This window comes from Leuciscus leuciscus (genome assembly GCF_965113295.1).
Source record: "Leuciscus leuciscus genome assembly, chromosome: 16".
Lineage (NCBI taxonomy): Eukaryota > Metazoa > Chordata > Actinopteri > Cypriniformes > Leuciscidae > Leuciscus > Leuciscus leuciscus.
The window spans coordinates 33,995,603-34,011,819 of NC_138740.1; the positions used below are offsets into that span (position 1 = coordinate 33,995,603).

Genomic DNA, 16,217 nt, shown 5'->3' on the forward strand with positions numbered 1-16,217 from the left:
CACAATGAAATTATCTGTACACCAATTAATAAAACCCTGCACCTCCCTCTCAAAGCCCTCTAGGGATGCAGTATTGGACTGTACAAAACCCACTAATGCTGTATCATCAGCATATTTAAAAAATGTGTGGTTTGAGATGGTTGCTTGGCAGCTGTTGGTGTTTAAGGTGTACAGAATAGGGGACAGAACGCACCCTTGTGGTGCCCCTGTATTTATGGCTTTTAACGATGAGACACATGAATTGAATTTGACTTGACTACGATTCGTCAAAAAGTTAAAAATCCACAAAACTAATCTTGGGTTAACCCCAAGGTGAACCAATTTTTTTACCATCAGGTGGGGTTGGATTGTGTTGAAGGCACTGCTGAAATCTATGAACACAATCTTGACAAGACTCACACGTTGATCTGATTGGTTACAAGGTAGTTTGTGACGTCAGAAACACCAGCGATTTCAAAGCGTGTGTTTGAGACTGTCTTCGGTTCACTGCAGTTTTAAGGAGAAAATACTCAGCAATGCTGTCGACTTATGAATTTACACATGCTTTGTCTTATAATCATATTAAAAACACCACATACACACATAAACTACATTAAACACTGGATTTTCACCAAACAAATTTTTTCAAGAACATTTTTTTTTAATTATCCTTTTGAGGTCCAAAAAATTATGAATTGATTGAATGATTGACTTATTGCATTTTAAAAACACTATAAACAACATTAAAAGCTTGATTTTCACCACAGGAGGACTTTAATTAACACTTACCTTTTTATTTTATTCTGTGGCAGAAACAAGCTTCCATAATAATTAGAATTTACTATACATTATAAAATTAATAACATTCTCAAAATAAACATTACAACAGCTGTCGCACATTAACGTGCATTACAACTTCAATAGTATCATTATATTATAAATATTAGTTAACTACTAAAAGTTGTGTAAGGTCAAATATTCAATTGAACTAAATTTATTGGCCAAGTACGCAAAAAATGCAAGGAATTTGTTGGTATGAGGCGTCCCACATACTGTATATATGCAATGTATTGCAATTCATAAAAATGAATCTTCAAATCATGGCTGTTTTTAAAGATGGATTTTTATTCATGGTTGCAAAATAAACAGTACCATGAAAAAAAAAAAAAAATGGTGGTTTTAAAATTGTATTACATACAACTGCTTTAGAAAAGAAGAACAACAACAGCATTTAAAGATTCAACAGAAACTGGAAATAAAGAGTTCAAATAAAACCATCTAACTCAGTAATGTTATCAATAATACGGCTGAGAAGAACATCAACAGAAAAGCTCAAAGGACAAACAACACAAGCTAAAGCCCATAATGCCATGCGGTCCTTCAGCAACTCTTGTGTTGTGGCTGTTAGTCAGAAGATACTCAGACTTTAGTGTGTAAAACTGCACTTCTGCTTCACATTAGTCCAGAATGCAGATCTGTACAAGCCGAAGCGCTGTTTTGCACCATCAAAATTAAACATGGTTAGTATTTCACTCCTTTCTGCCTTATTATTATTATACATTTTAATTAGTTATAAGAGAATTGCTCATACTGCACAGGTCAGGCATTCAAGAACAGACGAATCTCAGGAAAACGGCAAAGAAACGCACAAATCATAATTCAACTCAAATCCAACAGAACGAATATGAAAATGCCTCCTTTTAAACAAAACACTGTTTTTTGCACATTTTTCCTTCAAAATGTCATCACTGAAGTACAAGTACACTATATATATTTTTATGTAAGTAAATGTTGCACTAATTTTATATTTATTTTTGCATAGCAGTGATGAGGATATTTTTTGCATTATGGTCATGATTTCAGGATCAAATCCTATGGGTCAAAATTTTTTTTTTTTTTTTCTATACGCAAAATAATGCTTTTCTTTTTTTAAATTTGGGTTGAAATATGAATCGGACGTTTCTTTGTGAGATTCAGTATTTAGACGTACATCTCGAAGCGCGTTTCTTTACCAGTGGCTATTCAGGATGGTTGAGTGAAAACTTTCAGTGTTACTAAAGACACACACCGCAGGAGTGTGTGTGTGTGTGTGTGAGAAAACACACCAGACATCTGTAAACCAATCCAGAACACACACATATATCATCACCAGCATCATCAGTGGCTGTTCATTAAACTTTAATAATGATTCGTCTATGATGTTCTACACAGGACAAGTGATAGTGTCAAAGTTACAACAGTGTCAAGTTACTTGACGTGTTTTGAATGAAACTTACGGAGGCCCGAACATGACATGCGGACAAATATATATATATCTCTTGTGGAACCAATTTGATTTGACTAAAACAAGGGAACTAATTATTATATTGTGAGCATGATTTACTTTAACTGAGTGGACGTATTAGTATGTCATGGGAATTAATTGTTCATTCTTGGCCACGATACACATATTCTTGTCCCCACGTCATGTACGGCTTCGTAGAAACTAAATAAACTACAGCTAAAAATAACTACAAAATATATATATATATAAAAGCAAAAGCAAACGTGTCATTCATATTACTGCAGGATGAAAGTCACAGCTAGTTTTAAAACAAACCTTCACATGAGGACGAAAGGTATTTTGTGTTTAGTTATAAATGTAAAGCCACAGAAACGCATCTCTGTAGAGCGAATCTCACAAAACATTCACATTACAGCCAAATATTACACAAAATTATGAGAATTTTCATAGCAATTATGATTTTATTTTTTTTTTACTCCAATTCTCCTTTATTTCAGGCCAAAAATATTTTTTTCGCAATCATTTTCAATTAAATGAGAATTATGGGGAATTTGATTATTTGTTATGAAAATTTCACAATCGACAAAAAAAATCTTTATTTGGTTTATTTGATTTTTGGGGAGAAATGTGTGACAGAAACATGTTCGTACGGGTTTTGTGAGATTCGCTCAACGCTTCGCACTGCATGTCCATTACTAAAATTCATTCAACGAGTTGATTTCCATCCAAAAACAAATTTAAGCTGATCAGAATATTATCACGAGCATGTTTTACACTCTTGTTTTACACCTGGTTTTACACTCTTATTTTACACCTGGTCAGGTGAAACTGCTTGATTAAATGAGGCATTTTCACTCCAGGTCATTCGTGTTTTCAAGACGTTTATAGACATGATTTGAAAAACTATAAACATGCAGCGGAGTAAAGATCTTAATTTAACACCAGGAGGAACTTCAACTTGAATTTATTTTTTTCTCTGTTACATTTGATACATTCCAATACATTATATAGTGGTTATTCATATTCATTTGTTTTTTTTTTTCTATATAAAAACAGAGATGATGACTGATGATCATGCTTAACGAGCCGCACTTTGCCGTAAAGTGCACATCAGCGCTCAGCCAGAACTGCTAAAAGAATAAAAATGTAATAAAAAGATCGACGCACTAAATGTGAACAGACACAGTACAAAAACAAATCGGTTTAAAGAAAGGTATTGCCAAGCTTCCCTCACTGGGTCTCAGACTTCTTTTTGTTTTTCTTCAGGAAAGACGGGGTGCGAAACTTTTTCTTCTTCTTTGAAGGGGATTTGTTTGGTGATTCATCGCTGCCATGGTCACCAGCCGCATCGTCGACTGCGACAGGCTCCTCCCCCTCCTGTTGAGGGGCGGAGTCAGTCAGTTCAGGGGCGGGGTCTTCTGCGGGGAGGGCGGCGGCTTCAGAGGCTTCATCGGGGGTCAGATCGGGGAGGGTCTGTCTTAAAGTGGCGGCGTCACTATCGTCTTTAAACGTCTGTTCCTGATGTGCCTCTGTGGAGGACGAGGAGAAAACATCACAGTGAGTTTGACGATCAGCTCACGGCATGGACACCGTCCAGAGGGAAACTCAGCGCTCAACACTCTGGCTCCTCATTTATGAAGCGTGAAAATAGCATTTCTGAGAAACTGATCATAAAACTTGAATCCCTGCAGAACCACACTGATCTCCAGACACACACTCATCTTTAGCTTTAATCACCAAACTGCTACATCACGAAACACTTCCCGATGCAATTACCTAATTAACAAAAACTAGATGTACTAGAACAACCACTCTCAGAGTGAACCCTGAACAACTGTGCCTAGTTTGCATAATAGGGATCTCAGTTAATAGCAAAATAGTAATAATGTATGCTTTAAAACAAGTGTACATGATATATTTACATATATGCTTAAAAAAAAATATTATAATAAAAAAATTATATATATATTTTTTATTATTTATTTATACATTCTCAATAAATTAGAGTATTACAATTTTAATCATATTTTCAATATATTTACAAGGTAATGTATTTAAACATACATTAATTTTTGTTTCATGCACCATTACAATATTGGGTTTACATAATATAATAAATATTTTTATGTAAATTACGTAGATAAACTAAATAATTTAATATATAATATTTATTTCTGTTTTGTTTTAATTTACATTTACAACTGTTTTAATTAAATTATTGTTAAATCAAATAATTTTTCGAATTATTCATCGATTAATCATTAACATCCCTTTCTGCAAACTATTAAAGACCATTAAAAGCAGATTTAATCTCTAGTAAAACCTGCATATCTCATCCTATAATTTGCATATCTGTCACTCAACAAATCCTAATATATATTATTCAGTATTTTAATCTCAAACATCAGAACGATGTTCAGTTCATGCAGCGAAACAGACTCCGTCTGAGATCCTCAAATGCACTAACATAACACATACATTTATAAATGCGACATTCATATTTCCAGAGACATTTCAGCTCTCAAACAAACACCAGTAATAAAGACACACATATATATGTATATATGTAACGCTCACTACTATCTGATATCTATAACCATCTGCACGCTTTAAGACCACACAGCAGCGCTTCACTGACAGTCATAAACAGAGAAATAGCAGAGATATTTAAAACATTATTCACACCAGAAGCGTAATATTCATACATTACCTGTTCGGCTAAAGCAATACTGGACTGGCATGTTAAAGAACTTTGCTATTGTTATAAAAGGTTAAAAGAGGAAAGTTTGTAGGAAAGGAATGTGGAAGTTTCTAGGAAAAGATTTGTTGCTATGGCATGATCTCACCGCACTCCAGACAGTGTCCTTACATCACTACATCCATCAGGTGTTTATCTACAATAATAATAATAATAATAAGATAAAGGAAAGCAAGGAAAAGTCAAATTAATCAATAATGTCATAGTCTTGTTTTTATTTAAAGTGCCCCTATTATGCTTTTTTTTTGAATATTGTGTAATAAAGGTGTTTGTGAGTGAAAAGGGTTTGCAAAGTTTTAAAGATCAAGTGCAGATAAAGTTATTGTCTCCTAAAAGAACGAATTGATTCTGAACTGTTGAAATGAGTCGTCAATTATTCCGATGTCATTTCCAGTTACAAATTTGCATAATGCCAGTCCATGGTTTTGATTGGCTGAACAGCGTCTCTTAGCTCCGCCCTCCAACACTGTAGTTTATCTGAGACTGGAAGAGTTTGATTTCGGGTTTGTGTGGAGAAGACGCTGTTTTCTGCTGACAAAGCAAAGCCACTTTGATGAGATTGATACGGTAAAACCCACGCCATCGTTACTGTTCGTATCACTGTGATCAAGAGCTGAGAGTCAGATATGATAATGAGCGTTGGGTTTTTGACCAATCAGAGCAGAGCAGCTCTCAGAAAGGCGGGGTTTAGAGAGACTGAATCTACGGACGAATCGTTTTCAGACTCTTTGAGAAATTAGGTGATGTGCAATATATATTATGAGAAAACTATTATTATTATTTATATGTATTGTAGGAGACCTTTAACACAAAATTAGGAATAGCATAGGGGCACTTTAAAATCTTTCATTAAAATGAATAAGTTTGTCAGCAAGGAAATGTATAATATGTCTAACAGGTTTCCATCCACTCAAATCCTGATGGATAAAAATCGGTCACATTATAGAAGATAAATGCGTTACAAATGCAGTTTCACTTTATTTCAAATGCCATTCGCAACCCATTTGACTTCCGTAATCTGACGTACGACTGGCTGGAGCCGAGCGGCGTAAACCATCCCTCACAACAAACGAGAGGACAGCGAGGACAGGGAGATGAGTTAGACAGCGGAGGAGTGAGATCCAGTGAAGCCGTGCAGCAAACTCGAGCGTGGGGAGGTGAGGTACTTACTATGGTAACAGGTACTCTTTTGCATTTCCATCTCCTGATTGTGACGCAGCCACGAAGAAGAAAAAGCACAAGTAGAGAGAGAATGTCTATGCAGATCAAATCACAGCCACCGGGTTAAATTAAAAAAGAAATTAACAGAAACCGTAAAGGGACACACAGGCCACCAGAAGTAAAGAATGGTTGCCGAGCCATTCTTAAAGACCCCGGAGAAATGAGCATGAAGGGTGAGTGAGAACATTTAAGACGGGTGATTTACAACACATTTCTCATGTCGGATTACACCTGAGATACAGCATCTGATCCGAGTTAATATATCAGTTCTGCTTCATTACAGCTCGTGACTGTGAGGTTATAAGAATCAGATGTTTATTTTGACATCCAGGCCCTAAAATACTATGAATTTACTTGAAATTTATGATTTAATAGTGACTTTATCATTAGGAGAACGAGTGCAATTCAGGGTTATAATCGTTAACTAAAACTAAGACTATTAAAAAAAATTCTGTTTAATTGAAATAAAGCTGAAATAAAATATAAATGTTAGTTTAAAAATTAGAAATGTTGCCTTGGCAATAAACTGAAATAAGTTTAAGTTGAAAACCTAAAATTATTAAAGCTAAAACTAACTATAACTGAAAATAAAATTAAAATTAATTAAGCCTTTTTAAGAAGATTAATTAAGAAGAGATTCTTGTTAAGAATACTAATACTAATACTTTAAATCACAAAAAATAAGCTAATTCAAAATATTAATAACTCTGGTGCTATTCGTCAGTAAAGCATGCGTAAAATGTGAAAAGTTATTTTAATGTTTATTTAAAAAAATTTTTTTTACTTTTGGTTCTATATGTTTTTAAATAGTGCATACAGTTTAGATTTATAATATTGGCCTATTGTTCATAAATTAATTATCGGATATTGGTGTCAATGTCAAAAAGGTGAACATTTGGTGTATCCTATAAATAAACACTATAAAGCATGTTTATTATGATCTCAATATAAGAGCTCCTACTGTATTCTGATAAGATGGGTGTAATCCATGGTAATAAAGACCATAAAGGGTGAAATAAAAACTTTTAATAAGATTTAAAAATGATTTGCTACCTGTCCAAGAGTGTAAAATAAAATAATTGGATTTAAAATAAAGATTATGTTTATGATTTTGTCATTAATCCTTAATCGTAAGATTATTATTATTTTTTTTAAGTTGTGGGGAGGTAAATGAACCAAACATCAATGATGCCCTTTGGTCTGTTATTACAAACAGCAATAAATGCCTAAAAATGTTAATTAACAAACATACAGACAGACATTAGCCAGCTGGAGAGGCTCATGCTGGGAGAGAGCCTGTGAGCGGATGAACGTACCTTCCTCCACACGCACAGGTGAGCTAGGGGGGGTGCAGGTGCTGCTGGGAACTTGACCATCTTCAACCTCTGCTGTCTGACCTACAAACAGCACACGCATCATTACAGTCCAGTCTTCATCAGGAAGACAAAACCACAGATCTGACATCAAAACACTGCAAAAATATCAAGACAAGTAAGTGACATAATACCAAATCCAACATGGAATCTGTGCATTTTTTACACATTGATTGATGGATAATATACATGTAAATATGGTAAAACGCACACTTTTGGTAGACAAAAGATTATAAAAACTGCCAAAATATATCAGCAGATGATGCCATGCAAGTCTGATAATGTCTGACTCAACCCTCGTTAACTAAAACTATTGCTTGAAATAAAATAAACATTAACTAAAATAAAATGAAATCTATATAAAAAACAACTCATTTTATTTCAGTTAGTGTTTTCATCTCGTTGTTTAGTTTGAGCTGATAACTCTAAAAATAAAATATAATGATGAATAAAACCTATAGAGATAAAAAAAAACTAATAAAAATGACAAACACAACAAAAGTACTAAATCTTAACTAAAATGAAAATGGATAATATAAAAAATAAACACTAATTCAAAATATTAATAAAAGGTAAAACAGTACACTAAAAAACGAATACAAAAAAGTACTAAAACTTTAATTAAAATGGATAGAAAAAAAACCTAAATATAAAATGACAACGGATAATATATATATATATATATACATACATATACATATACATATATATATATATATACTAATTCAAAATATTAATAAACTGTATATTAATGATACACACTATTCATTATTTGATTCTTTCCAAATGCATAAATGCTATTATAACAGTAAAATCCTTCTGCATTATAAAGTAAAAGGGAAAACCACTGAAAAAAATGCTAGAGAACCAAGAAACAGGACATAAGGAGGATTTTCACCATCAGCACATCCACATTTAGTCAAATCTCAGCTCAGATTCAGAGACGCCACAGTCAGGTTTATTAGTACAAGAATATCCAATTAAACCACAACAAGCAGAGGAGCGAATCCCACTTGAGAGGACAGCGAGGAGCCCGCAGGTGACTTTCAGTCCAGGACTGAGAGTGGAAGAGCTGACGAGGGTCTTTATTCACAGATCCAGAGCAGGGTGTTTGTGGGACGCAGGCTGGGGCGAGAACAAAGCATGTCGGATCACCAAGGTTTGAAACCAGGGGACAGCAAGAGACAGCAAGAAAGAAAGAGCCCAGCAAAGTCAGAATACACCCCAGAAAGAGAGGCCCTCCTCAGGCAGATGCAGGGGTACCTGCAGGCGTCCCGTCCCGCTCCGGCTCCGGGTCACAGCCCAGAGCCTTCAGAACCGCAGAGTGAAACTCCTTATGAGGGGACCGTGGAGGATCCGCCGGGGTGTCGTGACCCGACGGGCCCCCAGATTCAGTGCCGCGGCTGGGGATTATGGAGGGTGGCGGGGCCGTGGTGGCCCTCGGATCCTCCTGTGGGACGTCTGAGCCAGACTCACGAACCTGTGCTAAATGCAATACAACAGTTTCTCTCCTGACCTGCGGTGGCGCTGTTGGGCTGCAGGATTCATGTGCGATTGCAATAATCTAAACTCATAAACTTTGCACTCCGGAGTTGGTCAACAGAAGAGGTGGTTTGTTCAGAAAACATTACTTATGCTTTTTTTTAAATGTTTTAGACAAATGTATGAGCACAACAATTCATGCTTTTAATTTATTTCACACTGGACCACATTTACTAGTAAGAATTTATAAAGGGTGTCAAAACAGTTTATATATATATATACTACCGTTCAAAAGTTTGGGGTCAGTAAGATTTTGCAATCTTTTAAAAGAAGTCTCTTCTGCTCACAAAGGCTGCATTTATTTGATTAAAAATACAAACAAAAACAGATATTGTGAAATATTATTCCAATGTAAATCAGCTGTTTTATATGTGAATATATAGTTAAGTGTAATTTATTCCTGTGATCAAAGCTGAATTTTCAGCATCATTACTCCAGTCTTCAGTGTCATACTGTTCTGTTGAACTTTCTATTCATCAAAGAATTTTGAAAAAAAAAAATTGTACACAACTGTTTTCAACACTGATAATAATCATAAATGTTTCTTGAGCATCAAATCATCATATTAGAATGATTTGTGAAGAATCATGTGACACTGAAGACTGGAGTAATGATGCTGAACATTCAGCTTTGATCACAGGAATAAATTACAGTTTAAAATATATTAAAATAGAAAACATTTTAAATTGTCATAATATTTCACAATATTACTGTTTTTTTTTTTATTGTTTATTATCAAATAAATGCAGCCTTGGTGAGCAGAAGATACTTCTTTTAAAAACATAAAATCTTACTGACCCCAAACTTTTGAACGGTAGTGTATATATATATACACACACACACACACACACACACACACACACACACACACACACACACACACACACACACACACACACACACACACACACACACACACACACACTATTGTTCATGTGTACTGGGGGGGGTCCTCATAAAACATTTTGTGAGACAAAAAGCTAGTGTAAAACATGAAACTAACTAAAATGATTCTAAAATGACACTTATCAGGAGGACTTCGGGCAGCATTACAGGACGTTCTTGGCATCCATATCAGTTTCTGCGAGGAGAATTGTGTGTTGATCTGCGATTTGTAGTGTTCTTACCTTCTGGGACTTTCTGCTTGAGCTCCACTTCCTTGCGATACTCCTCCAGATCCTGGTCTGTGAACTTGTTGAAGGGGTTTGGTCCAGTTTTACTGACGACGACCCGCGGTTGGTACTCCTTCTCAATGATGGCTTTAGATGCGGTCACTAGCTCCCCCTGCGGGCCAAAAGAGGACAAAACAACACCGTTTAAGCACTCCTATCTTTCTAAAAATGAAAAAAGCATTTAGGTCAAGCAAATTTAGTTTCTCATAAATGATATTAAATAGAGCGAATACTAGTGGGACACTCAACATCCAAATGGCTTCATAAATGTCTCCAATTAGAGTTTGAGATGAACTAGATGCTGTTTTTTTTGTAATGAAAAAGTATAAAGAATGATAGAAGATAAAGCTCAAGTATCCCACTTAAATTGGTATTCATCTTTTATTATAAAAGCCTTGTTATTCAGTCTTATCATTATTGAAACTCAAATCCCAGTTAAGACGTTAATCAAAGGATGCAACATTTATTGCAACACAAACACAAACCAGGCTGTGAGCGATAAAAGTACACATTTGTTTTTAGATTTACATTTAGAATACATCTTTTCACAAATATCAAGTGGACCACAAAAACTGTACATGGGAAAACATTAAAAATATAGACTTGTAAACAAATGGGAAAACGTGACCTGAAGGTATAACATATTGGATGTACTTTTGGATCCTCACTTCCTTGTTTGTGTCAAATTAATCTGCCATAATTAATATCAATACACATCTGACATTGGTTTTGAAATCATCAGTGCAGACTCAAAAGGCCCTGAATGTTCCTGTCTTTTTCCTCAGTGTAAAGCAAGAGAGTATTGAAACTGTGTGTGGTTTGATGTTATCAAACATTTCAGTATTATCGCAGGATGTACCTTTCGAATAGACCTAGAAGGACTAAAGCTCTCTGAAGTGTCAATGCCATCAATAGAGTCCGTACAGTCAGAGAGTGGAGCGTCCTGAAACAGTAGAGCTGGTGAGCAGCGCACAAGCCCAGTACAAATACTGACCACACACACACACACACACACACACACACACACACACACACACACACACACACACACACACACACACACACACACACACACACACACACACACACACACACACACACACACACACACACACACACACACACACACACACACACTAATGAGGCAAGCCAGAACCAATGCATACAAGCAGAAGACCACACATTCTTGAACATCTATTTTTGTGAGGACATTCATTGACACAATGCAATCTCTAGCTCTCACACACGCACACACTCAAGCTCAAGTGCACACACACACACACGCTCAAGCACACACACGCTCAAGTAGGGCTGCACGATGTATTGTTTTAGCATCGAGATCGCGATGTGCGATGTAATATAGGGTCTGAACTTCGTTGTTGATCAATGATCCGTACAGGCCAGCTGCTCCCCGCTCCATAACGCCTGTGATTCACGGATTAATGCAAAGTTTAGCCATTATAGAGTGACAGATTATCATTTTCATGTGTTTTAAAGTCCTGTCAGTTTAAACATCAAGTGCAAAAAGACTGGAACTTGTGTGCGCGCACAGAGCCACGCAGACAGCACGTGAAGCTTGTGAACACCTGATCCCTTTTTTATCTATTTGTACTTGAACGGACATGTGCACGGAAATTTAAGTCAAATTGTCAGTTATGAGTTGTAAACAGAGAAAGAAAACGTATGCATGGTATTGGTTACGTGCATTCGTCTTAAAGTGACAGTAGCCCAATATACCAGCAACTGTTTGTGTCACCAAAGTTAATCAAACAACAAAAAATAAACACTTTTGTAGCTTTAACAAAGATAAACTGCAGTCTTAAATTTATAGATTAAATATGATTCAAATAATTAAGGGCGTTTTCACACCTGAGAGTCGCACCAAGGTCCGAACCAAAGGTCATGTTTTGATACATTGTATTCATTCGGTTAGTTTTGGTTTGGTTTCACATTGCAATTATGCGAGCGCACTAAAGAACTTTACATGACGTACTTGCGTCCTGTCGTCATCATCTATGTGGGCTGCATCTCGACATTGATTGGTTTGTAAACGGACGTGCGTATGACGTCAGCGTGTTGTCAATTCGGTGAGTAACTTTGACAAGAATGAATGAACAGACGCATATCGTTGCCACTATACTTTCATTATTATGGCATTACTCCCTGCAGCACCAACTATACTCGAGGCTAGTTCAAATTCGCCAAATGAACGTCCTCGTTGTGCAAACATTTTATCGTCGCCGGCAGGACAAATATGTGTGTGTGTGTGTGTGTGTGCTGGAAGAAACGCAGTGGGCAGGACTGACAGATCTGCATATAAATATTCTTCTTCAGTTGTTTAGGCTACGCAGGAACCACCGGAACTTCCTGTAAATGGTCTGAAAGTCTGAACCATACAGAAAATGCTTTCACACTAGAAACGAACCAAACCTTTGTTCAGTTTGATCCGGACCGAGACAAACTCTTTTCGTCGGACCAAATGTCGTCTGTTTGGTCCGGATCGTGGTCCAGCGGAGGTTTCACACCTGTAATTTTGATTCTGATCAAACTGAAAAGTCAGAAAATCCGGACCAAACAAGGTAGGTGTGAAAGGGCCCTAAGAGTATTATTTTACATTTGATTATTCAATGTCTGTACCTGAATAGTTAATTTCCCTGAAAAACAAAGCACTGCTTCTTTTATCTGTCTTTGCTCTATTGTATCTATGCTTGTAATTTGTTTATTATTATTTACACACGCTCAAGCACACACACTCAAGCACACACACACACACACACACACTAGACATGCAGAAAGCATTTCCTAAAGAAGCGTATGGGCAGGCTAGAGCGAGACGTGATTTCATGGCTCAGAGTCATGCACTGCAACACCAGAAACCAAACATATGTGTGCTAGTCAAACCACACACAGATTCATACTGCTGCGACTGGTGACCATGTGATTGGTCAGGAGAAATGAATACAAATATGTAAATGTACAATATATGCGTTCAGCAGAAACCATATTCAAAGGCCTGAAGATTTCTGGTTTGGAATAGTGTTGCTGCACTCGGGTGGTTTAGATGAATGATCTGATGGTTAGTGGCAAAAACACACTTCTGCATCTGAAATTTCTCTTTTAAAGTGTTTAGGGTGTTTAAAAAAAATGACTATAGAGATCATCCGGAGGTTTATGGAAGTAAAAATGAAACCTCCATATGTATAAACGTATAAATCATTCAAGACAGATCTAACATGAACTCTGGTGTTGTTAAGCAATGGTTTATGCTTCCGTTAAAACAGTGAGTGGAAGTCAGATATGAATTACGATAGCTAACTACTTATGTATCGTTAGTTAATATGTGATGTTAAAGCATATCAGCATGTCAGACAGTGGTGTTTTTGATCATTAAATGCATTAAAAGACGACTTTTTAAAAATGACTCTTTTTAATTGCCTAAAAATAAAATAAATGATTTACCAATAAATTAATTTAATTAATTATCTTGTAGTAAAATAAATATAATTATTAATATAAAAAAGAGAGAAAAAAAGTACAGTATACAGACTAATAAATGAACTGGTCTAGATTAGCAGCTCAGCACGGCAAACGTCACGTGAGACGTGCAGAATTATAATTGCATGTGTTACAACAGTATCATCCTGTAGAGTTTCTATTACAGTCAATGAACCAAACAAAATGAAAGAAAAAGGGCAAACATGGCACTGCAAACCAATCAAAAGAAAAAGAAAATGGACACAGCTCTGGCTTGCTGGTCGTGTGGTTTACTTACGTGCCATATAGTCACTCTCTGGGGTCAAAAGACACAATTAAACGGTTACACACACGGAAATAACGTTGGGAACAGAATATGTTGGATCCAATGGGAGGAACAGGAGTGTGCAGATGTGCGTGAGACTCACCTGGACGAACGAACGGTCCACCATGGAGCCTGTGAGCACCTGCGACTGAGGCCCTGCCGTCTTTTTGTCCTGCAGATTCTGGTCACGGATCTGACGAAAGAAAAGTCACTGTTAACACGAAATCACCATTAAAGATCGTCACAGGACTAGGGTTGGGTGTCGTTTGAATTTTAACGATTCCGATTCTTATCGATTCCAATGAGAAATTTTTTTTTTTTTAAACTTAGATATCATTCACATTTAGTCTTATTGCAAAATATTTAATTGTAATTGAATATCATGAACAAAAATCAACAGGCTAAAGAACACTTTGTCTGTGGTTTAAAAATACCAAGCCTAAAACACCTAGCCTAACTAATATCAATTTCAAGCATTATTAAAGACAAGTAAACACTAAAAAAGAACAAATAAAAATGAGCAACTACAACACAGATACAACTGAACAAAGATACAAATAAAATAAAGATTTTTAGGTACAGAAACTGATCAAATGTAAAAACGCTGCACTTTATAAAACAAAATTAACATTACAAATATAGTTACAGAAGTTATTCAGCCAAGAACGAGTGAATTTTCTCTGTGTCTTGTGTTGTTTGATTAGTGTTGCTATAGAGACGGCAGAAGGAGTATTAGGCTGCTGTCACTTTACAGTTTAACACTTTACAGAGTTGCTCAATACAGTTACACATTTACATGTACATGTACACAGACATGCCCACACCACAGAAAACAGGGCGAGAGTTGTCTCACGCTTGAATTGTTTTAAGTCATATTTAAATACTCACAAAGGAATCGATAAGAGGAATCAAAATTTACATTTTATAACAAGTATCCGATTCCAGAATTGGAATCGATTTTCAATTCCCAACCCTACACAGGACATTTACAACAGCTAGAAGGGCCAGAGTTTGTGCTTCCTCGTCACTGAAATGTCTTAAATCTACATGGAAAAAAGGTTCAGACCTTGTTGCGCATCTCTTGGACCTCTTTGGGGTTGGTGTTCATCGGGACAAACTGATTGGCCACAGCACCCTGTCGGAGACTGTCCTCCTTAGTCCACTGAAATTATCAAAGCACAGCCATTCAAATAAACCGAAACGAAAGAAAACTTACCCAAATTAAATATTTAACAAATAAAAGTTTTAATTCATGCCTCTCAAACAATACGAAATGAACACAAAGCAGATCTGAAACATTATTGGTCAAATTATAATTGTCCACTGAGCAACGAACCAATGATGATATACAGTTTGCTTTGGGAAAACTTGGAACTCTGTGGTCATCACAAGAATTCTAAATTCTAAAAATTCCAAACTCCTCTAATCCTCTGCACACAAAGCAATTAATTAGTAAGAATCAACTTTTCAAATGATATCAATTTAACATAATATTATACTACTTGGAATCTGCATTTGTTGGCAATCACCTCAATAAATATGATTCTAAATCAATATGTATAAACTTAAATTTGACATCTGTGCCGGGGCAGCCGTGGCCCTCATCATCATTGATACTGCCGTTGGGCGTATAGTAAGGACAGAAAATGCTAAAAAGAAAGAAAAGAGCACACACACACAAAGAGAAAAACAGAAGATTCAAGAGGATGATGGACCACGAGGGAGGCAGGTGTGAGGTGGGGTGAGGAGGCAGAAGCTGGTGTGTGTTTAGCAGTGGACAGAGGCGTAAGTGGACAGCCAGAAAATCCCTTCAGATACTGGAACATCACACACACACACAGTCTCTCACAGTCACACTCTCTCACAGACAGACAGACAGAGACACACTCTCTCACAGACACTCTCTCACAGACACTCTCTCACAGACACTCTCTCACAGACACTCTCTCAAAGACACTCTCTCACTCACAGACACTCACTCTCGCACAGACACTCACTCTCGCACGCGCACTTACTCACTCACTCTCACTTGCACACTCACTCGCACCCTCTCTCACTCGCGCACTCACTCGCACCCTCTCTCACTCGC

General features: G+C 36.5%; 1 protein-coding gene across 9 annotated transcripts in view; it reads right to left on the bottom strand.

Annotated features, from left to right (window-relative positions):
- Positions 1-1,084: 1,084 nt before the first annotated feature.
- The window catches only part of add1 (adducin 1 (alpha)), a 47,147-nt gene continuing 32,014 nt past the window's right edge, over positions 1,085-16,217 (bottom strand). For 2 of the 9 annotated variants that reach the window (XM_082142130.1, XM_082142128.1), the window contains exons 11-18: positions 15,195-15,290; positions 14,232-14,321; positions 14,102-14,119; positions 11,189-11,272; positions 10,285-10,441; positions 8,879-9,100; positions 7,559-7,639; positions 1,085-3,792 (exon numbers count right to left, since the gene is read on the bottom strand). In XM_082142130.1, coding sequence (XP_081998256.1) covers positions 3,494-3,792; positions 7,559-7,639; positions 8,879-9,100; positions 10,285-10,441; positions 11,189-11,272; positions 14,102-14,119; positions 14,232-14,321; positions 15,195-15,290 — 1,047 coding nt within the window. In that variant the 3' untranslated portion in view covers positions 1,085-3,493. Of the gene's footprint in view, positions 3,793-6,191; positions 6,226-7,558; positions 7,640-8,878; positions 9,101-10,284; positions 10,442-11,188; positions 11,273-14,101; positions 14,120-14,231; positions 14,322-15,194; positions 15,291-16,217 lie in introns of all 9 variants that reach the window. The other 7 variants (XM_082142132.1, XM_082142131.1, XM_082142134.1 and 4 more) reach the window with 6 other exon arrangements.